Source organism: Lepidothrix coronata, unplaced genomic scaffold (genome assembly GCF_001604755.1).
Source record: "Lepidothrix coronata isolate B3197 unplaced genomic scaffold, Lepidothrix_coronata-1.0 Scaffold209, whole genome shotgun sequence".
Classification (NCBI taxonomy): domain Eukaryota; kingdom Metazoa; phylum Chordata; class Aves; order Passeriformes; family Pipridae; genus Lepidothrix; species Lepidothrix coronata.
In genome coordinates, this window is record NW_016690389.1 from 1,407,627 (window position 1) to 1,432,163 (window position 24,537).

The window sequence follows — 24,537 nt, forward strand, 5'->3', positions numbered from 1 at the left end:
AGTTTTGATATTGTTTCCCTATATTGAATTTTCAGTGTGATAATAATCTTGTTTATTTTTCTGTATTTCATACATAATGCTGCTTCAGAGGAAAATAGTGTTCCTCTAGTTGTTTATCTGTGGACAAAGCTGGCAGACTTAATTAGTACTACAACTATGTAAAGACTGTCTTCTGCCATTAATTTTATTCCAGCTTGGGTCTTTAAAGAGCAGATCCAGATTTACATCCCTTGTTTTACGTCACAGCGTCTTGTGACTGAGCTCGCATTTAGCGAAGGTAAGTCCTCCTCTATGTCTGTCTGGGACTAGAGGTGATTCGAAAGAAACGAAAAATCCCTCTACCGGAGGAGAGGGGCGGGGATGGAGCTGGTGGGAGTTGCTGGGGCTCCCTCGGTGCCGCGGGGCCGGGCGGGGCCGGGGTTGGGCGGGCCCGGGGCGGGCCCTGAGCGCGAGCCGGCGCTTGAGGGCCGGGGCGGCGCCTCCGCGGCCGCTGCTCCGCGGCTGTTCCCGGGGCGGGGCGGCGCGGCCCTCCCGGGCCGGGGGAGCTGCAGGGCCGGGAGGAGCCGAGAGGAGCGCGGCTGTGGGGCGGCCCCGGGCCGGGTAAACACACCGAGATTCCTGCGGCCCTTCAGGTACCGCGGGCGGGGCGGGCCCGGGGCCTGCGCTGGGCCCGGGCGAGGGGCGGGAGGGCCGCTCGTCTCGGCGGAGCGCGGTGTCGCTGCCGAGATACAGGAGGCCGGGGCGGGGGAGGAGCGGCCGTGGCTCCTCTCTGTGGCCCTGTCCGCGCCTACAGCACTCGGCCGGGCGGCAGCGCCGGCCTGTGCGGGGCCGGGCGGAGCCGCCCCGAGGGCACCAGGCCATGCGTCCCGTCCCGTCAGAGCCGGGGTGCCCCTGCAGGGCTGGCCAGCCTTGATTGTTGTTCTGCGTGACGGGCGTACTGACCCTTCGTGGAAAAATAATGTGAAAGGTCAGCGAGCAGGAGTGCGTGCGGTGGCAGTAATTCCCTGGGGACGAGCTGTTCTGCACCCTTAGGAGCGGGACCGCTGGGGGAGCGCGGTGTATCGCCCTCAGAGAGGCCGGGGACAAGGGATGGAGCGGCATGGAGGTGGTGTGGCCATGCTCCGTTTAAAACAATGCCGCCAACGGGAATTAAGCCGGAGGAATGATCTAAAAAGTGACCGACCAAAAGCTGAGCTTTGTTCTATAAACTCGAAAATACGTGTCGCTTTTCACATCCCCACGTGGGCTAATGAAGTAAAACCTGTACATGCTTTACATGTGTGACTAAAGTCACTCAAACCACTTAAACGTGAAATGACATCAACTGAAAAGCTACCTTTCCCCCTTCCTCAAAGAAAACAATATAAATATAGGTTACGAGGGATGGGAGGTCAGGGGAGACTCCACCTTTGTACCCTGGGACTGTCGACGGTCTGTGCTTATCTCTTCCCTGTAGGGATGCCTGTTGGGTAAGGCTCGAACACTGGGCCGTACCAAGTGCTTCCTCGGGAAATTGGGAGAGCCAGCTTTTGTTTGTGATCGTGCTTTTAGCCCTAGATAGTCAGCTCCCAATGTTATGTATTTGCTGTCACCTGTATTATTCATATTTTTGTGTTCGTGCACTCCTGCAGGCACTGTATGTAGTGCCAGCAATCCAAGAGCCTGTGTTTCTGTTGCTTACCAAATAACACTGTTTTGCACCTTAGAGTTATTGCATGAGACTGGGCTTGTGATCTGGCCATGAATCCTGGAGGAGTTCTGCACAGGTTTATTGTATTTAGCAATCCTGAACTCCATGTTACACCTGCTGATATCTGTGGTCAGTTATATTGATCCAGTTATGTAGTACAGTTTAATTGGTGCATATTATTGCTGGCAGTTTCCTTGGGGAGGGGGGGAAAGAGGGAAGCGAAGTTTAACCTGCTTAACGGAGAACTGAGTTTTTAAACAGCACCAGAGAATACTTCTTTCATGTAAGATTGTTGCATGTTACACCCTGACCTAAATATGTGGATTTCTTGTTACATTCAGTGATACAGGATGCTGTTCCCTCTGGTGTTGTGTGCAGTTATGCTGGTAGGGAGCGGTAAAGTTCAAGAAGATGAATGGATTGACCCCACGGATATGCTCAATTATGATGCAGCATCAGGAACAATGAGAAGACCTTACAAGGTAGAAAAAGAAAGCGCGTATGAATACATGTCTCTCCCAAACAGTCCTTCAGCCACATGCTGTTGAAAGATTGTTCTTAAATGGTGACATTAGGTAATGATAGAATTATGATATTTTTAAGGTCTTACTATGTTGTATCTGAATCCATTCACAGAAAAGTCTTTTGTGTCCATGGTTAAAGTTGCAAGGAAAAAAATAGCGATCTATGTTATTGTAGTTAGCTCAGGACCTTTTCCTGTTAAGTTGCTGTTGCACACTGATCCAGTCACAGCAACCAGGCTTTTTGTCCTTTTGCAGGTGGTACTTGATTTATGCAGATTGTGGCACCACAAGTTACTGCTCTGAGAAGTACTGGGTTCAGCAGCTCTTGCTAGTTTCTCAAGTACAGTATTAAATATCTTGAAAATCAAGTTCCTACCTGATAACAGTTGGGGGAGTTTATGGTTGCATTTTACTTTAATTAACCAGTTTCACAGCAATATGGTAATAAAGCACATTTCTCATGTGAGTGTGTTGTGAAAGTCACAATGTGTTTTGTAATGCTAGACATCGGTTTTCAGAAGCAAGATCAGAATAGGGGTTGCGTGCTGTACTGTTAGTGATTTGTGAACATTTAGGAGAAGATGAAGTAGGAAAAAAACTAGTTTTAATATGGTGAATCATCTCAGTTGTCTTGTGTGAGGGATGGACTCTACATAGATGCATGTTGTTAATCAAATACGTATGTGCACAGATGGCACTGTAAACTGTGGTTGGTTGCACGGGCGCCTTTGATTTTTGTCATTATTCAGCTTTCAAGTTTGAATGATACTATTTAACCACTTTAGAATGTAATTTTCTGAAGTTAAAAAATGCAGACTGCATTATTTCTCTCCACAGCATTCCTCTTCAACCTCCACCTGCCTCAAGTCCACCTGACAGTCATTAACATCCCTAAAATCCAGCACCAAACTTTGGAGTCTTTAAACTTGGAGCCCAACTGCTCCAGCTTTTATACAAAAAATAGTAGTTTTACTGTTGTCTCTTACAAAAATAGAACTTCTGATCTTAAAGGAGAAAAATGCCTGCTTTGAGTTAATCCATCTTTTCAGGATTTCTTTTCTGCTCTGCAGTGAGTTTTTAGGTAGGCAGGCTATGGGGGCCGTCCGAGTCCTCAAGACCAAACTTGGTTTCAGCATGAGTCACTGATTTGTGCACTGTTGTGCTTCCTTTTGGAGACTTCCCTCAACGTCCACTCCTGGTTGTGTAGAAGCAGCACTGCTAAAACTGGGTCTGAGTAATTAACAGAAAGCATAGAGTGTTCTGGAGCAAAGAGGGAATGTGACAGGAGAGGCCTGCATCCCAGAACAGGGGATTGTGTTTACTTGCAGTCTGGCTGGCTGCGTGGCCAGCTGGGCTGGGAATTTGTCTGGCTGGAAGCTGCCCCTTTGCTTGCTGAGTCAGTTTTTAGCCAGTCCAGTTATCTAATCTGATGCTCTGTGTGGCTCACCAACACTCTAAGGAGGGGAAAGGGCGGGTAGGGGAGGACAGGCCTCACCTTTCGAAGGCAACAGGCATTTACATAAACTTAAAGCAATTGTCCATCTGGAGCCTAGAATAACAGCAGAGAGGCAGATGGAGTATCACTGGGAGAGTATTAGCAGAAAAGATCACTCAGATTTTAGCTCCTTTGCTCCTTTTAAAGGGATCTGACACTAGAAGTGTAACAGGGCATGTTTGATCAAATTATCAGATTCTAAAAATACCTGTTTTTCTTCTGTTATTTTAGGCAAACTATCATGACTCTGAGGATAAGACTGTGGATACAGTCAGTACTGAAAACTCACCGAGTTGTTCCAGGACAATAGATTCCCTGCAACAGAAGGTTTGTTACAGAACTCCAGAATATTTTCCAGTCTTTAACAGTTTGTGCTTTCTGACAGTGCTTTTTCTGGATAGTACAGAACAGGTGCATTGCTGGCATAATTTATGAGAGACTGTGCTTTATGTAGGGGAACCTCTTTATTCAGAGGAGAGACTGAAAGTGGTCTGAATTCAATTCCAAATTGTTGCTCTCCTTCCACGGTCTGTTTCCTAAAATATTTTATGTCACACCATGCTGCCAAAAGCCAAGGTTGTTTTCAAGTTATTCAGTACATGGAAAGCAGCATCTTCAGTAACTGCATATGCTTTTTATCTGGCATACTAATCACAGAATCATTACTAAACTAAAGAAATGTGCCCCTGTTGATCCTGAGTTTAATGTGTTAGTGTGGGGGGGGTTCTCCTATGAATGAGCTGGTTTGAGCAAAGTGAATAAAAGTGTCTTTTGCTCGATTGCAGATTGCAGAATGTGAGAAGAGGAATGCCAAGTCACAGGAAAGCCGTAGCTTTTATATTTTTAAGCGATACTTGAATAAAATTTTAAATGAAGCTGGAAAACTTGGCCTTGTAAGTATTTGAACAGTCATTTTAAAAAATTAATTAGAATTCATATTACTACTTTATATGGTTTTCACAGTTATCAAGTATTGCTTAATTATTCTGGAGTATTTTAAATTAAAATGAAGGGAACTGAATGGCACAGGAAGAGGTAATAGCAGTGTGTGCATCCAGTACTGCTCAGGAGACACAGCTGCCATTTGATATGTAAAGCATCCAGAGGAAGGCTGTGTGAATTCAGTGTATCTAAATATCTGTTGCTGGGATGCAGCTACAGGAGTACCTTGTTCAGTTCACATTAATGGTTGTTCAACTGGAGTGGCTGCATGGTACTTACTTGTTGGGTGGGCTCTTTATTATATTGTCTTTGGAGATTTTTTTTTTCTATTCTAATATTTAATAAAGAACATTATATTTAGCAATGTGAAATTTCTTATTTCAGTATTTAATAGCTTTTGTCTGTATTATCCAGCTGTGATCGGGGCACACATAGCATGTATGTCATTATTACTCGTTAGTGAGCCATGGTTTTAAAATTTTAAGAACAGGTGAGATAATTAACTTCATTTCTATTAGTTTATTGCTGTAGAATTGGAGTACAAACCAGTTGAACTCGAGTATCATATAGTTTAGAAGAATGAACAAAAAGGACACAGAATCATAGTTTTGTCCCATATTTTCATCCTGCAGTCTGCTTCAGAAAGGTTCTGGTACAGCATGAAGGGTATATAATCAGGTTTTTGCCTAGGGATGCACTTCTATTTCCAAATAAGCAGCTTTTAACGTTATTTTGCTTTGCTTTTAATTCAGCCTGACGAAAACGTGGGCCAAGTCCACTATGACGCTGAGATCATCCTTACAAAACAGACATATCTGGAGATCCTCAGGTTTCTCAATGAGGAAAGCTGGCAGCCAGGTGCCATGGATGATGCACTTAGTGATATTTTGATCAATTTTAAGCACCATGATTATCAAGCTTGGCACTGGAGATTTGAGGACACTTTTGGAATTGACCTATATAATTTGTTTTTGGTAAGAGAATAAAGGGGGGTTGTTGGTTTTGAGTGCAGTTTTCTCCAGTTTCTCTGGGGAAGTCTAGTCAGTGAATATATATATATAATATAACCATCTTAACTCCACATGGAAAGCAGTTCTTTCCATCCTACTTCAGTGAGTCATGGGTTTTTTCATGGTTGCTGAAGGAAGAGGGGATGTATTCATTTTAAGTAAGAATTCAAGGTTTTTATTCCTATGGTCATCTTTTCTTACTGTAGCTTTGTGGGGTTTTTTCCTGTTATGCTTTTTTTTCTCTTCTTTTTGTCTTATATCTGTGCTGCCTGACTCATTAGGCTCTAGCACTTTCTTATCACTAGAACTGACATTTCGTGCATTACAGATTTTCTGGGTTTCTCTCTTGTTCAAGTAGATGCTGAAGTTGTTGGCTTCTGCAGGAGTTGGAATATATTTACACTGAGACAAGTATATATTTGAACTCTTACAGGCTCTTGCAAATTTTATGGAACAAATTGTGGAGTGTTGGAGAGGAGAGCATGACTGTGGAATTATAAAGTGCTAAGCTGAGGATCTCTGATAAGCTGAAGCTCTCTGAATAAAGCTTTACAATTCAGAATATGCTGATGTTTTATAGTGACATAATCTTGAAAGGAGCCTGTCTAGATCTGAGAGGTCCATGGAAGCCAAATCACAAAAGCGAGCTGTCTGTCGGTAGCAAAACCTCACTGTTAGGGGTCCTCGGATGGTGGAGACTGTGAAGTGCTTCTCTGAGGTCTTGCTGCTGTTACCCAAACTGTAACTTTGTCTCTTAACCAAAGTGCAGGAGTTGACAGCAGTTGTTCTGTGGTTCATACCAGGCACATACTACTCAAGCAGTGACTGACACCAATTTTATAATTTAAAAGTCTGGTAGGTAATGTGATAAACATCATAAGGAAGAAATAACTCAGTATCACAAGAAAGAAATGAGCAACTGCAGTGTAAGGCTGTGATAGGAATGACTAGTAATGCCATGAAACTTCTGCCTTGTGCTGCACAGATGTGCTGTGAAAGCAAGGAAAAACTGTGTAAATGACACTAGAAAAAAAAGTTGGAAGTTTCTTCATGTGTACTGGCAGTAAGCTTGGAAAATGCCAAATCTGGATCATAATTTTTTCCTCTTTTCTTTTTCAGCTACTCTTGTGCTTAGTGTGCATTGTAACTGTAATAGCTACAGAGCTCTGGACACGTATTCTTTGGTTTGTTCAGCTAAAACGTCTTTTGTTAATAAGTTTTTTCATCAGTTTTGCATGGAATTGGCTTTACTTGTATAAGGTAAGGTCTCTAATCTTCTTGTCTTTTAGGCTTAAAATTTTAGAGTTATGAGGAAGTTAAGGTTATTTAGTTCCCTTAGGTAGTTTACATAAAGCTTTTAATTAACCACAAAATAAATAAAGGGATTAACATTTTGTTTTGCATGCTGATGGGTGTGTTAGGCTTAAAGAACAAAAGAAATTCTGAGAACTTTATCCTACAGTAGAGGTGCCCAAAATTCATAGAGTACTAGAACTCTGATTTCACTGTGTGACCTTTGACTAAAGCAGCTTGGTAGAAAAGTTATATGAAAATATATTGTGAGGAGTTTTTTCTTTTTGAAGATTCCCTGTGTTTGAATTGCCAAAGGACTAAACTCCAGTATTCAAAGATACAAGTTCAAGGCAAAAGTCTCAGACTCCATTTGGAGGATAACTCAGAGGTAGCCATCATGATGGGTTTTGTCCACTCCCAGGAGGTGCTTGGAGTTGAACTCCATTAAATTGTTTAGTTAGCAAACTTCTCTTAATATATATTTACATGGGGAGTTACCATTACAGGGGGGTGTAATGGGGAAATTATAATTGACATGGAGGATTATCCGAAGCTGGCTAAGAGCAAACAGGGATAGCTGAGGTGCAGCACTGCATGGATGCAGGTTCTCTTTGTTTCACAAGTCATTGTGTTTCCCTCAGTTGGCCTTTGCACAGCATCAAGCAGAAATTGCAAAAATGGGGCACTTTGATAACATCTGTGCTGAGAAGTTGGACTGGCGAGAAAGTCTTTTTGGTAAGTACTTGTTTCGTTATTTTGTAATAGTATTTAAGATCACAAAATAATAGTAGCCAAGGATAGTCACATATCTTCATGAGTAGTACACTGAATTTTCCTCAATACATGATTCTGTGGTTTTACCATTTTTCCATTCCATTAGACTTTTCTAGGCCTTTGGAGGAGAGCTGATCACAAAACTGTACTTGGAGCATGTCACGGTGTTCCTTCTTTTTCTTTTAACTTACCCATGATTATTTCCCCAGCTCCCCTCCCCAGAATCATCCAGTGCCATTTACCAAAGACAGGTGGGCAGAGCTCATGAAAAGGGTTGTTTTCTTTCCATCTGCCAGGCCTGTGGGTACAATGGACTTGAGGAATTAGATCTGTAGCTGTTTTACTCGAGTGTTACTATTTTACAGAGAAAGCTGATTTTTTTTTTTATTAGCTATAATTAGTATCCAGTGCTATAGTTGGTAGATGACTGGTGGCAACTCTTAAGGACTGCTTGTTATGGTCTTCCCTTTGTAATTTATTGACTTTGATTATTCTGTTTATGACAAATTTCAATGATTCATGTTCTGACTGCAGTAATACCAAACTACAGAAACAGTGATGTTGTAAATGACTTGTTTGTAATGTAAAAGTTCCCTTAAGAAGTGAGACTTTCTGCCTGTAAATAAAATAGACCCTTGAAATCTAGCAAGCAAAACAGAGAATTTTAATCTTGTCTGCAGACTGACAGTTGAATAATAACACTGGGAATGGCACTGTTTCAGTAGCTGTGCACACATTGTGCTAGATAATTGTTCTCACAGATGAGACTCTTTCCCCTGAGGCTTCTAGGGAATAAGTTCATCAAATAAAGAGAACTTTTTTGACTCTGCATGTGAGAACTTCAGGTTCTTTTTTCTTTCTAGCCTTCCCTCTCCTTCCTCCATCACTATGACTGGATAAACTACACTGCCAAGCTGATCTCAGAATTGTAAAAATAAATCTGAGCTTTGAACCGCATCTAGAAGAGCTCTCTTACATCTATAATTGAAATGCTACTTTCTCTACTACTGCTGTGTCATAGAATGTATTTTTAAGAAGTTGTAAAACTATGTCTCTGCTTTGACAGAATGGCTTAGAAGCACATGGACGTTACAGGACGATCCCTGTCAGAAGTATTATGAAACTCTACTTGTAAATCCTATTTTGCTGGTTCCACCAACAAAGGTACATGCCAAGTCCAAAGGGACTGTTCACGTTGATGTTTGTTGTTTGTGTGACAACACTTTTTCTATTTGTATTTTTCTAGGCCTTGGCAATTACTTTCACCAACTTTGTAACTGAGCCTTTGAAGCACGTAGGGCAAGGTATTGGTGAATTCATCAAGGCACTAATGAAGGAGATTCCATTCGTTCTGCAGGTTCCAGTACTAATTATGATGGCTCTGGCTGTGCTGGTTTGTATACATTTATCTTATGTTTAAGAGCTCAGTTTTATTTTTTATATATTATTTTAATTTATATTTATTATCTATTATTTATTTTTTATTTTTACTTAACACAGATGAAATTACTTCTACAAGGCAATTTTTTCTTGACCAAGGCTTCACAGTACAGGTGGTTTAGCAATTAAAATAGCCAAGTTTGTATTCAAAACACAACTTCCCCCCTCTCCCCAGGTGGGATAAAATAGCATTAAACTGCTTAAAATCTAAGACTCTATGACAGTTTATTGCAGCTTAGTTCCCATTTCTTCTTTGTGTCATTACACAGACATGCATATAATTGGCATTTTGTACACAAAAGCATTGAGTTAAAACCTTCAACAACTTCAGTGCAGCACCAACAATGAACTGCACCCAATGTGGCAGTTCCTGCAGTGTGGTCAGACTGTAGAAAGCTCGAATTTTACTGCAGCCCTTCTGATCACCTGAGCTTTTCATTCAGGGTCTTGTAGATGCCTGACTTTGATATCTATGTGAGAACCACAGGCTGCAAGTATGTGGTATTTTGTTCAGCTTGGTTTTTTCCCTCCCCCAGGCTTTTTGCTATGGTGCAGGATCATCAGTGTCTGCATTAAGATACTTAACATCTTCTCAGAAGAAAAGTCTTCCTCCACCTGACAGTCAACAGGAGCAAATAGGCTTTGGGCAGTACAATGGGAGGCAATCAGAGGACTATTACTTGCAGAAGCACCCATATGTGTACAGAGGACACCAGGACAGAGGAGATGGCTCTGCGAGACCTCCCCTCACTGTGAGAGCAGCGAATGGCAGCAGGAACCCCGACAACCCCGACACGGCACAGACCAGCGATGAGCTGGACACACACGTACAAGAGTCTCACAAACCAGAACCTAATGTTAGTCCTGGTGCTCTTTGAGCTGGGATTAAATTGAATAGATTTAGTGTCACCTGATAAACACGCTTAAACAACAAGCTTAACCCAAATCCTGGGGAGAGAGGAGTTAAGGAAGTACATGTTTCCTGATAGAACAGTTCGGTAGAGCTGTCTTGGACATATTTCTTTCTGGAAAAATACTTTGCAATGGCTAACTGGCAGGAAACTACTGAATTAAAACTCTTTAAGACTTCAGTTTTGAGAGATCAGTACTTATGTCAGCCTGGGCATTCATGATTACCCCCAGGAGAAGGGGGGAGGGAAGTGCTGACTTTTCTGTAAGCTAGAGAAAACTCAAAACAAATTTATACCCTACATTGTGTATATTTACATGCACTGTTACCCCAGGGGAAAAAATTATACTACTCATGCTTTGGGTGAGCTCTGCCCCTTGAGCTGAGGTGCCCTTGAAGCCATAGATGCTGTCACTTTAGATTGCTTAATTAATAATTATTATTAATTTTTTTACAGAATAGGTTGTATACTGAGTCTGAAGTTCATAGACTAGAAACTCTCAAAGCTGAAAACCATACTGAGGAACCTGCAGTTGAGCAGCAGAAACAGGAGACAGGCAAAGCAGAGCGAGAGGCTGGAGAAAACTGTGATCCCAATAAAAACCTAGAAGGGAAAAGCTCTGCGATGGAGCAACGTGAAGAGAAGGGAAAGAGCATTTTACGCGACTCCCAGGAAGGAGACTAAGGAAGGCCCGAGCTCTGCTGTAAGTGTCGTCTAATCTTTGGTTGTCATATACTTGCTAATTCTGCTCTAGTTCTCCAATATCAGAAAGAGAACATGAGTAAGGTGGGGTTGTAAAATCTGGGAGAGTTATAGGTACTGTGTCTGGAATTTGAAATAAATGTGTTAAGATAATAATACACGTTTAAGTGGCCAAGAAAACAGGGTTATGGGGTGTTGCTACTTGTTGGAAATCAAGTTTGTGTAATAAGTTTTGGGTAAAATTAGATTCTCAGTGGGGAACACTGATACTCTGATGTAGCAAACACAAGCCTAGCCAGGTAACTGTCCAACAGCCTCAAGGAAGTTACTGATATTCCTGTAATTCACATAACATTAATCACAGCTCAGATGGAGGTCTCGGGTCTATCTTTGGGTTTATAGTCTGTAAAACCAGTTGGCTGTTTGTCGGCTTAGTTTTAGGACAGCCAACTGATTTTCTCCTAGTTTAATGATTTGCAGAGTGAGAAGCTGATGTGTCAGATGAGTTTTAGGGCAATTCAAAGCTGAACAGGGAATAGGAAGCAGAGTAAAAGCATCAAAGCTCAGGATGATAAACTGATTGGTGATTTTTTTTTTGAAGAACATTCTGACGTTTCTCCTTACAAGCAGAGGGAGGAGTTTTAGTTTCAGTAGGATTCAGATTTCAGTGCCTAAAAAAAGCTGCAAGAGAATATTTATAAATCTTTCAGTAATTGTAAAATAGTTTGAATTATGTGTCTGTTTATTCTTACATTGCCATTTCCCTCTGAAGCTAAAATTAACTGTAGGTTCTTCTCTAGGGGTATAATACTTCAATAAAAACAGGACATCATTTATAAATACCCAAAGTGAACAGTTTGCTACCTTTGCTGTTAAAATCAGTGGCTTCTAACTGAAGGTACCTACAGTTAAACCAGGCACAGCCCTCAGGGTTCCCCAGAACTGCCTCGGGACCGGGATCTACTGCAGGGAAAATGAAGTTACAGTGGCTGTTCCCCAGAACTATCCCAGCATAGCACATCGTTAGCAAGAACAGAAGGAGTTGAGGTCAGGTAATAAGCAGCCTATGACCATTTACAGCATGTGACATTTGAAATTCAGGTACTGCAGGAACTACACTGTGTCCCTGGGAGTTCGTGCCAAGTGCCTACCACCCCTGTGATTCTCTGGTGCATGGACTTGTACCACACCATCTGTAGAGCAGCATGAGCAGCTGTTACTTGAAAAGAAGTACTTCTAAAAACTTCTCCTGATTGTAAAACTGTGCTGAGTTAATGTAAGAACCACTTAACTAAGTATTACCAAAAAAACCCATCATGTTTTGAAAAAACTTATTTTTTATTAAACAGAACTAAAAACAGGGTTTAATTTTTTTAATAGAAATGATTGTTTCTTCCAAAATGCGTTTCTGCAAAGACAGACTAACTACCGAAGCTATTTCTCAATTTTTTTTTATTTTTTAAAAAAAGTATAAAAGAAAACAGGACCTTTTTTTTCAGGAGGTACAAAGCAGGGGGGGAAAAATCAAGTTTTCTTTAAAAACAACATAAAAATTTAGGTCTTACACTAGATTGAGACAGTAGTAGAATCCACACATGAGCACTGATAACCTTGACAGAGAAAAAATTAATGTTGATAGACTAGAGACAGTTAAGAGGGAGAGACAGTAATGGTATCTCAGACTGCTATAAAAGCAGCTGCCAACTGCATGAGCAGGGGCAACTCTATAACTACCAGTCACACATGTGATGCTGCTGCTATTTCTATGGAAAATCATTAGAAAGGAGACAAAACTACTCATTGCAGTCATCTTTAAAAAGGCAAACAAAAATGATACCTAAGATGCTGCTGTACAGTACATTCCTGTGTGTGTGTCTTCAGCTAGAATTTGGTCCCTTTATAGCTGGGGGTAAATGGACTCTCTGTTCATCCATTCTCTTAGCTTGTGATCGTAAAATGAGGCTGAAAAAATCCTCATCTGGTACAGTGGATCCTTTTGCAGATGCTGGAGGAGCACATCTTTGATCGTCCAGTCTGGAACCCTACGGACAGACCAAGAGATAAAGCTGCATATTTACAGGGACAGATATAATAAGTGAACAATATAAGTGAAAAAACTCATAAAAGCTTTTGTTTTCAGATTTAGAGCTATTATATAGATTTAATTTTAAGTTTCGTTTCAAGCTAAACTGGTCGAATGAAGTTACTAAGAATGCAAGTTAAGCTAAAATGTCCGTATGTATCTGAAAATACCCCCCAACTGTCCTATTGCAGAATGAGATTTAAGTGTCCTTTGTCCAGAAGAAGAATTTTAGCACTACGATGCAGTATTTGTAGTCTCATATACAGAAAATATAGTCGTCTTCCTTTCCTTATACAGGGAGTAAAAAATGGCCCCACTGGAGTCACATTTGGAAAGGCAATACTGAAAGGCACCTCCACACTGTAAGGACAGGAACAGTTCAGTGACAGAGTTACAGAGCATGGGATGGTTTCTGTGCTCCTTTCACACAACTGCCCTCCTGGCCAGCTCCTACAGGCACCAGGTCAGGCTGCAACAGCTATGGCAGCTCCTGTGCCTGAGCTGGGAATTAGCATTCTCTGTCAGTGTAGGAAAAGCTTTCAGTGCTGGATAGACCTTGGACAGTCATCCTTCAGACAAAAAGTCTCAAAGGACAGCAACCCTTTTGTTGCTTCTGTTTAAAGCACTCCATAATGATGAGAGGGGATTAAATATTTTTCCATGCCTTAAAGAGACAAAATATATCATACTAATTTCTAGGTTCTTTGCTTGACTCAAAGGAGTAAACAGATAAGCTGCTAAAACAGAACATGATATTTCATCAGGTTGAAATTCAATTCCAGGTGCTTCTTTTCACCCCAGCTAACATACTTACCTTTGTATCTGAATTTTGTATTTTGAGATGCTTATCAACTCATTTAATTAAATTCTTTTTGGTCTAATATACCATGCTCTAATTGACAATCAGCCATCTCACCTGCATATTGCTATGAACTATCATTTACACTAAACATAATGGGAATGATGACCAAAACTTGAATACTAAATCCTTTAATTTCATTTCATAGGATTCCTGGTATATCAGGTGCCTTACACTTAAAAATCATTTTAATATTCATTTTAAGAGCCTCACTTGTTTTCCTTCACTTTTTAAGGATTTTTTCTAGAAATAGTTACCATAATATACATTTTTGTTACTTGACATAGTTACCATGGTATATATACCAAATTTACACTTACTAGACACTGGATAATTTAAAAAAAAAATAAATAAAAAATCAAAACAAGAAACAGAAATTGTAAAAGAACCCCAAAACTTGGGGAAAAAATCCTAATATTTTGTTATCTTCTTCCTTATCTGCCAAATCAGTATGTATCTTAAATCACATGGTAACCAAGCAACTCAATAGCAGGAGGCACAAATCACATCCCCAGAGACTCAGAAGCTGAAGAACTTTTGTTAAGCACTGACCTGGCATTTTATCAATATATCAAAGAAGTCATCATCCAGCTCCCTGCTGTTGCTGGCCATGAGGTGCCCCAGCACGGCCTGGCTGTCGCGCTGGGGGAGGCGCAGCCCGGGCAGGTTGTTCAAACTGGCGCGCTGGTCGTCCAGCCGGCGGCTCTGTGAGCTCGCCAGGAGGTCCAGAAACTCATCTGTGTGTGGGGACACCACAGAAGTGGAAAAGGCTGGGGAGCAGGAAGAAAACAAGTTAGCCCAGAAATAACTGTAACATTTCTGAAAAAATTTCTGTAGTGAGTCGTGCACGCAAATACATTTTGAAAATGGCATTTGGCAGAAACTCAAGTCAGATACAGATTTTACTTCAAAAAAAATTACATTTTCGCATTGTTTTAGGTGGAGTAGAGGATTTTGCCACTGAAGCAGCTGGGAGTCTGTTCTTCTCCTGGAAGTAGCACCTCTGGTCGTCCATTCTGTTGCTCTGGAATCGACTCAGCAGATCGAAGAATCCTTCATCTGCCATTGTCTCTCGACTGCTTTTCTGAAAAGGAGAAAAGATTTAGGGGTATTTGGAACTTAAGAGTATCTAAAGCTGGGACAACTGCATCAGAGTTTAGTCCAGTCCTGTTTCATATTTGTGTATCTGATATCTATTAAAATCAATTTTTTTTAGTCATCCCTTTCTATACACAGAGATTTATCATAAGAGGAGATATAAGAATATGGCAGCATTTTTGTAAGGTATAATATATTAGAAACATTTCATTCTCTCACATGGAAAGAAACAGTGCTTGGATCATGGTACAGCTGGAGTTATTCCTCCTCAGCCTTTAATCCACTGAAAAAAACCCAAATGCCCATGACAGAAGAAAAGTAACAAGAACAGCAGTGAACACTTTCCATTGCCTCCTCAGGTTTATGATCAAATGCCTTTTATTTTTAACTGAGTTCTGTCAAGAGTGCAATAATCTAAAATGTCCAAAATATCTCCCACTGCCTGAATCAGAGAAACTAGATTTTGTTAAGTTTAGAGAAGCAGTGTCTAGAAGAGACTTAGAAATAAAATACGTGGGTAAGCTGAGCTCTAACTTTAGAAAATCCATGAGGAATACAATGGTTTCAGTGTTAGGAAAAGCTTAAAGCTGGCACCACCCATGAGACAGCTGTAGAATGGAAGATTCTGCATGTTTTACAGAGCCACAGTGTTTAAATGAAGTTAAAGTGAAATGGACAGTTGCAGGAATGTGTTTTCCATAATTCTGATCAGACAAAGATGAGTGAAGGCGATGATCTCCACAGCTCACCAGACCTACCCTCTGGGAGTTGGGAAGTCGATGATCAATAGAATTACTGGCATCCTGCAAAACTTTGGAAGTGGTGCTGGTTTTGTACTTTTTGCCTTTTAGTCGATTTACAAAGTGCAGTTTTGCTGAAGGTTTGGCAACCAGTGGTTTCTGTTTAGCAAGAATCTCACTGTTCCAGTTCTGAACCTAAGAAAACAAGAGTCATGAAATTAAGCCTTGAGATTTTAATTACCTCTTACTTGCTGCTGCTTCTCCTTCCCAAAATGAAGCAGCTTTATTTTGTTCATCCAACCACAAGGATGTTAAAACTTTGGGTTTGGTTCTGTTACTTGACCTGGGATTAGTGAGCTGTTGTTGGCTGGAGCAGGTTAGTGCTGTTACTGATTAGGCTGAGAACTGTTGTGTGACACCTGATGGATTAAAATGTGATCAAATAGTGTATTTAATTAAACACACTGAAGTTGTCCTTGCTGACTGCAGTGCAGGAAAAACAGTTATAATGTAAATGCTAACCTGCAGACACAGCTGGTATTTCCCACCTGACATTCTTAAAACGGGAAAGAAAAAAATTAAAAGCCCCCATATTACAAAGTGTCAGAGCAAAAAAACCCTTATACCAACTCAGATACTCAACAAGCCTTCCTTGAAGTCCTTCATATACACAAACTTCTCAGTAAAGACTGAAAAGGAAGAGGGAGAATAATGCCAGCACAAGAGCAAACAGGAATGACCATCTTGTTTCACTAAAGATCAGAATGGATAGCTTTGTCAACCTGTCAGATTTTCCCTAAAATATCTTCTAAAATAAATAGAATTATCAACAAAATAGCTTTATCCACAACTGACAGACTCTTATAACTGAGTAAAAACAAAACAAAACCTTTTCTTTCCTGATTCAACATCACAAAGCATGAACACAGTCACAAATCTTCCAGCAACAGTGCCTTCTGGATTGCCTTTTCGAGGCTTCCTGAGCACTCGCACACAGACTGTGACTCCAAGAAGATGGCATCCTGTCCACTGAAACCCTAGTGCTCCTGTTGTGCATTGCTGTAGATACCAAGGACTTCCATGGAAGAATCTACTCAATAAGTACGTTGAAAAAAAGTCCTTTATAAAGTGCTAAACTGCAATAGTAGATTAAAGCCAAAAATCTACAGGAAACAGTATATTTAGGGCACAGACTATCAGAGGATACACATTTTAAAAGTGATCCCAGATAAACAGATTCAGAGAGTAAGAAAACACAGCTGATGGTGGCCAAAAGCTTAGAGGTTCCCTGCAGAGGCCTCACCCTGGACTAAACAGTCTTTCTAAATGGGTACCCAAGGCAGGTCTTGAGCATTAGCGCTGACTTCAGCTGTAGCCACTGTCCATGTGCTTTGAGATTTTATTGCCTGTTTGATCAACATGATGACAGGCTTTGCCTCACTTGAAGAGAGGGGAATTAGATATCCCAGTGTGGAGGGAAAAATATCAATTTCAGTGTGCCACTGGAGTCATTCATGTAGAACTGCCAGCCTACTATTGAAAGGCAGATAGAACTGAAGGAAAACTCTCATAGAGTGACACAAGGATTTTAATCAGGAACTCTCTGAGCCTGGGGGGGAAGTTGCTTTGCTTATCAGTGACTCAGGTGCAGCATTTCTGCAATAGCACCCTTACTCAAGATGGATATTGAAGCTCCTGATGGCTTGCAAGTTGACTGAAATCCCGAAAGGAAAAAACCCATATATTTTAAGCGCCTATAAAATGACTGTAGCCAAAGGAAAAATGTTCAGAACAGCTGAACTAAAGCTTAGAAATTTTACTCTGAATCACTCATGCTGCAACCTCAAACCATCTCTGTAAAGATATGAAAAGGAATTCCTTTGATGCACCTACAGGACCTCATTCTTTCTTATTTGTGCAGTGAATAAAGCAAGCTTCCCACAAGCCATTACAGCCATTATCTGTGCCACACGCTCCACACCCACACAACAAAACTATTATTTGTTAGTATGGTTAGACCTGCTGTTATGTAACTCCTAAGATCAGCATTAAAAGGGGAGGCACGTGGCACATCAGCAAACCCTTAGAAATGTTTCACTGCAATCTCAGCAGCAGAACAGAAGCAAAGTGCCAACCTTTTCCGGGGTTAATTTCATAAGTTCCATGTTCTCCATGCTGTGACGGCGTCCTGCTCTCGGTCTGGTACCTTCAAGAGAGAATCAAGTTCATCTTTTTATCATCAAAATTTATGGTGATTTATCATCAAAGCTGTGGCTGTACTCATCTAAGGTCCAAGGCACAGAAATTCTGACTTCCAAAACACTGCAGGTAAGTATATCAGCAAAGAATAATTAACCACTAGTAAAAGCAGCTTACAAAACTCACCCAAATCTAAGCTACCTAAGTTGCTTTCATAGGATATGAGAGAAGGACCATGGACCTTTGAAAAGAGGAACAGCAAATGGACTGGGTTCTGCTGTAACCCCAGTGTTGCTGAGATGGCAGGAAGAGAAAAGACAGGCTTTGACAGCAAATAGATACATCTCCCACATTAAAAAAGGGAGGGGAAGACACGGACACAATTAGAAACATCATCTGAAGAAACTAAGCAGTAACCAGTGATTCACAATGTAAATCCTCCAGAAAAGGAGGTGCTGAAGGGGTCCAGTACTGCAAAAACAACTGTCTTTTGCTGGTGGGGGAGAAAACCAAGCAAACCTGCACACCAGTGTGGTCAGTAAAGAACACAACACTCTTTCTGAATGCTTTGTTCAAAAGTATTGCAGAAAGAGGCACATACCATTGAAACTGTTTTCTACCACATGGCTTTCTGACATCATGGAGTTGTTTGTACTGTAGCTTAATCCAAGAACCATTTGAAGATCTGAGAGATTAAGTCTGGCAGTGAGTTCTCCACTTCTGTCTCCTACCTTCAAGCAAATAAAATAAGCAGTTATATTACCTTAAGAAGTACACACATGAAAGTGTAAAGCAATCCTTGTCCCCTAGATTTCTGACAGAAAAAGGTTGAAAAGGTTTTCCTACTTGAATACTGAGAGAACCATCTTTTTTAATGAAGGGCCTGACAACTCATAAAGCCTAAAATAACCTCTAACAGGCTACTCAACTTGGATTCCATGATGACATTATGAAAGGTGACACTAGAACTAAGCAAGCTGCAGTGACATGGGGCTGAAATGATGTGGAATTAACTATCTCTGCCTTCAAAATGCATTCCATTACTCAAAATCAAATGCGTGGATACACCTCCATAAAACCACTGTGTAAGTGAGAGCAAAAGCCAACAGTCAACAGTGGGAGTATGCAAATCATACCTCTCTTGAAATCTCCAGGTGCCTTTCTGCAAAGTGGATAGCTTGGTCATGGTTTCCCAGAGCAGTATATGCGTTCCCTAAACTCCAGCACGCTCTTCCTTCACCAATTCTGAAAAGCACACACACATTTTCAGTTACACCTTTACCCGCTGAACACCAGGGGTCAGGTTTGCACAGCACTGCCACAGTAAGATCGCTGTGCCAAGAAAAAGGGAGGCTGTCATCAGAGACGGTTCCAACACCAACACATTAGGTGTTGTATTTAAAGAAGTCTAATCTGGGTATTACCATAAATATGAACAAATCTAATCACAATTTTAAGTTCACAGCAAACAAGTCACTCAGTTTTGCAAGCATGGAACATTGTATAACCTACTTTGCTTGTCCTCAGATTGCATGCCTTATTATTCTTCCTATATTCTGCTTATTGAGAATATGTACATTGTAGAATATGTACATTTAAATAATGTAAAAACTTTTAGTTGTACCCAACATTATAAAAAAGGCCTTAGAAATCATGACTGTAATACAAACATTACTTGCTACTGTGTTATTTACCTTTCCCCACCTCCTCCCATATTATTAATTTGTGGACAAGTTGGAGACAGATTTTTATGAAAGTATGCAAAATTATTATAATGGAGTCATGAAAGAGAGATCTGCTTTTTCTTTCCTTAATTTACAGAGGCAGTGCTGACAGGAGAAGATGTAGAGACAGTCACTCATCAATTGGTCTTTCATCTCAGACTCATTAACTGCAATACCTTCATGAGGAACTTTGGTTTTCCATATGAAAACCAGAGCCCAGCATTGTAGGGAATTCACATTAATTCAGCTGTCACATACAGAACAATAACAGCAGAGCTGGAGGTAACAGGATTTGCTGTAAGTGTCACACATACATGAAACAGTGTCTTAGGGCTTACTTATCATTTAATTCCTGAGCAATCACCAGGTGTTTCAGATGATAATCGATGGCTTTCTCGTAGTCCTGGAGCAGAGTGTACGTGTTCCCGAGGCTGTAGCAGGCCTGTGCTTCCACGGCTCTGTCCTTCAGCTGCCGAGCCAGCTGCAGTGTCCTCCTGGAAGAAAGGGTTAGTCACCTCAAAAATCACTGCAAGGAAAACCTTTCAAAAGTATCCCTGCACAACTAAAAATCAGTTATACAACTTAAACAAATTAGGAAACCTGGCTGGCAAATTATCAGCTAATAAATTACTTACTACATTGTAAACTCTTGCCTTGCCCTTCTCAAAGTATTTCCATCTATTTCATTCAAGGGCAGGCTGATCCCTCAAACAGCATCTTTTAATCTTAATTTATTGCTTCATTAATAATTTGTAGGAGTTTCCCTGACAGTATGCAAATTGACACAGTTTAGTACCAGTGTTACAATAACGACTTGCCCATCAGCAGAAGCAAGGCAGGGCTATACTCACCAAGCCAGCCTGGCCCTGCTGGGCAAGAAGAATTCAAGTGCTAAGACGAATCTGCTCAGTACTGAGGCTTTTTTCCCTTTCAAAAAGAACAGGTAAGCTCTGAGATCCAAGTAAGATGCTAATAACACCTGTACTGTATCTTTGCCAAGCTTTTACTTTCCCAAGTACAGCAGCAACTCTTTAGTGGTGCAGAGGTCAAGAAAAAAGCCTGGATTAAAAATACAGATGTAAATTTGTGTTGCCATGCACCACCTCTCTCAGCTACTGAGCACACCCAAGGCAGCCACCCAACTCAGGGTAGAAAAGTTACTCAGATCCTTCCAGAACTCGCTAAGAGCCAAGACAGTAATGCCTGGTTCTAAAATAAATGGGAACAAATGCCTAGGAACAGAAAGATGTCTGTCTACAGTGCTGAGAGGAATCTATTTAGAGTAAAAAAAGAGTTAAAAAACAACCAAAAAAAAATACTAATCCCTCACTTAAAGGAATCAGAATAGTTAAACAGCTAGGAAAAAATATTTTTGCCAAACAAATAGAAGTTTTATTCCTAAGTATATGTTCAAGATGGCTATTCTACAGTGAGCTACAGTACCAGACACAACAAGTAAACTGTACAAGAGGTATAAATTGTATTTAGAAGAAGTCAACTAACTTGTAGTATTCTGAAGCGGTTTCAAATTCCCCCAGGAATATGTAGGCGTTTCCAAGGTTGCTGTACGCTCTTCTTTCCGCTGATCTATCACCAAATTCTTTTGCAATTAGGAGACGCTTAAAAATGTGAAATAATTGCATTATTTACTCCATTTTATACTTTGTAACATACATTTGCATACAGAAGTGCACATGAAAAAATGCATTCTTTAGGTCAGCAATGCTTGATAAGAACAGCCAAACTTGAACTTCTGCCATTAAGATTTAAAACCTGCATTAAAAAGCTTGCAACAAGATCCAACACAACACATGTACTAAAGGCCAGGAGCAACCAGTGACATTTTGCTAGAACAGAAATCCTTATTAGCACATGTTGTACCTGTTCATGGGCTAAAACTGCACTCCTGAAGTTGCCCAGAAGATAGTGTGTGTTTCCCAGATTTCCAAAGGCACGTCCTTGTGCTGCTCTGTCACCCAGCTCTGTTACTATTGTCAGATTTTCCCTGTTTTGGGGGAAAGTGAGGAGAAGAATAGTGACTTTTAAGAGGTTTTTTTTCCTCGCATTCATTTAAATAATAATTTAAAAAATCTTTATATATAGGAAAAGGTAGAGATATTCTATTTTGGCCTATTTCAATGGCCTTTATGCAGCCACAGATCTGAGTTGGAAACATTTCCTGTGAAGTACTGAACTCCACTGCATTCTTACTCAAACCAGTGTGCTCACCTCTAGTTACATATACAAGTATAACAAGGTCCTGTCAACTCAGCCTGGTCTGAAGAGCACTACTGGTTTCTAACCTAAGGGAAGGACTTGTGAGGTGCACTAAAAATGAGGGCAAACAAAAACCAGTGCACTCTGCCACTGAAAACAACAAATTCACAGGTACCTCAGTTCTGCATAGAAGTGTTCCACAGTTTAGCTCATGACACTACAAATCTCCCATATTCTAATGAACTACATGATCTACTACATGAACTACTTACTCATAATAATTTGCAGCTTTTTGTAAAGCATTTTTCACATCATCTGGAAGGTCCCCTGGATCGTGAGTCCCCGCACTAGCTACATTTTTCCCCTTAGAGTGATACACATTTCCCAGATTATATAGTGCTCTTGCTTCTCCAACCTAAACCAAAAGTAAAACAAGGCATTAAAATTTCATGCTTCAAAGTCTTTTGTCACAACAACTATTTGTACAATCCACGGATAGGAAAAAAGTTTGTTAACTACTCATCAAGACACATTCTGCCCATTCTGAACATGCTCTTACCGTCCACCCAGTCATACCCCTCAATCCAATTCTTTTGCATACTACTTCCTTTTGAGGTGCAAGAGACAGAATAATTCCTGAGGTCACTCACCATTAAAAATTAAATTAAGAACAAACAGACTCACCACAACATAGGATAATATTTAACCTGGATCTGTAGCTTTCCAGGTGCAAACAATTATATTACAACTAATAGAGTCTTACTGTCTAGAAGAAATAATTGAATATTCAGTATTTATTTCTCTCTGAAAGGTGGCACACTCCTTACCAGTACAACAGCATTCAGGAATGTGTGTTAGCAGTTTACTTCCATATTCCCACACAATTCTTACCTTATCATTAAGCTCTCTGGAAATATCCAAATGTCTTTGACAGCAAACGATAGCTTCTTCAAAATTCCCAAGTACCTTTAAAGTGTTGCCCAGATTCCCACTAGCTTTAGCTTCTCCCAGTAGATCTCCAATTGTCCTAAAATTGCAGAAATTAAGTACCCAGGAAATAGTGTACAATTTGAAACCAAGCAGATGATCGATGTATGGCAGACAATTACATGAATTTATGATCATCTGCTTAACATTTTTTAAAAGTTCATGTCTTTTATGAAGAGAACAGAGAGAAAATTCTTAATGATGATGTTGAAAGACAGTCCCAGTATTAGAAATAGAGATTTAACTGTGTCTGTATTTTACTTGACTGTCATAGTCTCCTGTTACTTCCAAGACACACCAGTCTCCCAGAAAGCTCAGAGGCACCAGGACATTGCTAGATGCTAAATGAGACTAAGGCAAGAGACTGCCACTGAACCACTGACTTGTACCTGGGGGATAACACAACAAATTCCCACAAGGTCACAGCACTTGAGCAGGCTAAGGCAGGGAGAAGAATAGATTTATGCCTAAATTGAGGTTAAGTACATTAGGTGCCTGTGTCTTTTAATGGATCTGTACCAAATCAGTAAAACTCAGGTGCATAAATAGCATATGAAATGCACAGGGTTTTAGATTTCACAATATTACACTATGAGTTTCACGCAGATAAACATGAATAGGTTCTGTCCAGCAAACAAGAGAGCTGTTTAACATTCTGGAGAACCAGAAAGACTGAGTTTTAGAAACAGGAAAGGGTAAAGAAAGGGTGGATTTAAAGAAGCCACTTAATTATCCACAACCCTGGTGAGGCCTCAGTCCTAGGATTATGGTGCTAGACCAAGTATTAGCTGCCAGGTTAGAGGCCAACCAAGTGACCTGCCAGACCCCCAGCCCTCTGCCACCACCACGTTCACTCATTAGCCAGTATTAATAGTAGGGTTTGGCAGGAAAAGGAGCAGTCAGCTGCTCATCTCTACGGGAATGGGATGACATGGAAAACATAGTTAAGGACACAAGATTACCTTGCAAGAGTTAAATCATGGTGGTGGTATTCCAAGGCCTTTGCATATTCATGCAGGTAGAAATAAGCATTGCCCAGCTGGCTGTAAATAGCACTCAGGGTACGTAAATCTTCAGTCCCAACCTGGACAGCAGCTTCAAAGAATGACACACCAGCCCGGCAATCTCCTGCTTTGCACAGGCGCTCACCTTCCAGAGCCAGCTCCAGGCAGGAAGCCTCCATCCTGCACAATGGAAACAAGCAAACAGTCACTCAGATGCAGTACTTTGTCCATCACCTGAGTTCTGAAGAGGGTCTTTTACTCACAGGGCTTCTATTTGTTTAGGAAAGGGAGTTAGCCCCACAGTACAACCAATGAGCTCTGCATTATAATATTACAGAAACTTGGGCTGAAACGGGAGTTGCAACTTCAATGGTGATGAGCAAACTTAACATTACAACAAACAGCTTCAACTTGTTTTCTTTCTTTTGCAGTCTGAGGGAGGAAATCACTGCTTTGTCCATATATAGCACCAGTAGGATTAAAAAAATGCAGTTTTCACCATCTAGACAAACATAAGCACTTTCATTTTTAGGCTGATACGATAGTTACCTGCAAAATGTTTTAAGAAAAAAATTAAATCAGAATATTGTGTGTCAAAAACCATGACTAATTTTCCCTAAATTGTTTCCTATGTAATTTGATATTCCTTGGCACTTCATTTCTTATATTGGCTCTGCTATGAAAATTCTCAGTGTAAGAAAAAATACCTAGATTCAATTAATGACAAAAGATATGTCAACGCAAGGTACTTCACTGATACCCCACCATTCCAGAACCCACTGGAATACTGTTTATTATTATCAACAAATAATTGTGTAGTTATACAGGTACAAAACACTGCAGTC

General features: G+C 40.6%; 2 protein-coding genes across 8 annotated transcripts in view; one reads left to right on the plus strand and one right to left on the minus strand.

Annotated features, from left to right (window-relative positions):
- Positions 1-517: 517 nt before the first annotated feature.
- Positions 518-14,942, plus strand: CLCC1 (chloride channel CLIC like 1). Of its 3 annotated transcripts, none has more exons than XM_017832895.1 (12): positions 518-632; positions 2,032-2,172; positions 3,941-4,036; positions 4,495-4,602; positions 5,404-5,625; positions 6,781-6,921; positions 7,596-7,689; positions 8,795-8,892; positions 8,975-9,121; positions 9,705-10,025; positions 10,536-10,782; positions 14,663-14,942. In XM_017832895.1, the coding sequence occupies exons 2-11, from the start codon at positions 2,041-2,043 to the stop codon at positions 10,761-10,763; spliced, it is 1,587 nt and encodes a 528-aa protein (XP_017688384.1). In that variant the 5' UTR covers positions 518-632; positions 2,032-2,040; the 3' UTR covers positions 10,764-10,782; positions 14,663-14,942. The 3 variants fall into 3 exon arrangements, with proteins under 3 accessions (XP_017688384.1, XP_017688385.1, XP_017688386.1); XM_017832896.1 differs by lacking the exon at positions 14,663-14,942 and adding an exon at positions 11,883-11,999; XM_017832897.1 differs by lacking the exon at positions 14,663-14,942 and having other exon boundaries at positions 10,541-10,670.
- GPSM2 (G-protein signaling modulator 2) overlaps positions 12,101-24,537 on the minus strand; it is a 35,891-nt gene continuing 23,454 nt past the window's right edge. For 4 of the 5 annotated variants that reach the window (XM_017832891.1, XM_017832890.1, XM_017832892.1 and 1 more), the window contains 10 exons: positions 23,651-23,872; positions 22,593-22,728; positions 21,974-22,116; positions 21,366-21,489; positions 20,988-21,103; positions 19,823-19,978; positions 18,897-19,005; positions 18,362-18,491; positions 17,697-17,767; positions 15,200-15,756 (listed from right to left, as the gene is read on the minus strand). In XM_017832891.1, the coding sequence (XP_017688380.1) occupies positions 15,403-15,756; positions 17,697-17,767; positions 18,362-18,491; positions 18,897-19,005; positions 19,823-19,978; positions 20,988-21,103; positions 21,366-21,489; positions 21,974-22,116; positions 22,593-22,728; positions 23,651-23,872 (1,561 nt within the window). In that variant the 3' untranslated portion in view covers positions 15,200-15,402. Of the gene's footprint in view, positions 12,824-14,275; positions 14,494-14,644; positions 14,808-15,199; positions 15,757-17,696; positions 17,768-18,361; positions 18,492-18,896; positions 19,006-19,822; positions 19,979-20,987; positions 21,104-21,365; positions 21,490-21,973; positions 22,117-22,592; positions 22,729-23,650; positions 23,873-24,537 lie in introns of those variants that run through there. The other variant, XM_017832893.1, reaches the window with a different exon arrangement.

Coding starts and splice junctions, on each gene's coding strand:
- CLCC1 (XM_017832895.1), top strand. CDS start 2,041: ATGCTGTTCCCTCTGGTGTTGTGTGCAGTTATGCTGGTAGGGAGCGGT. Junction 6,922..7,595: donor ATTGGCTTTACTTGTATAAG/GTAAGGTCTCTA, acceptor TGTTTCCCTCAG/TTGGCCTTTGCACAGCATCA. Junction 10,026..10,535: donor CTCACAAACCAGAACCTAAT/GTTAGTCCTGGT, acceptor ATTTTTTTACAG/AATAGGTTGTATACTGAGTC.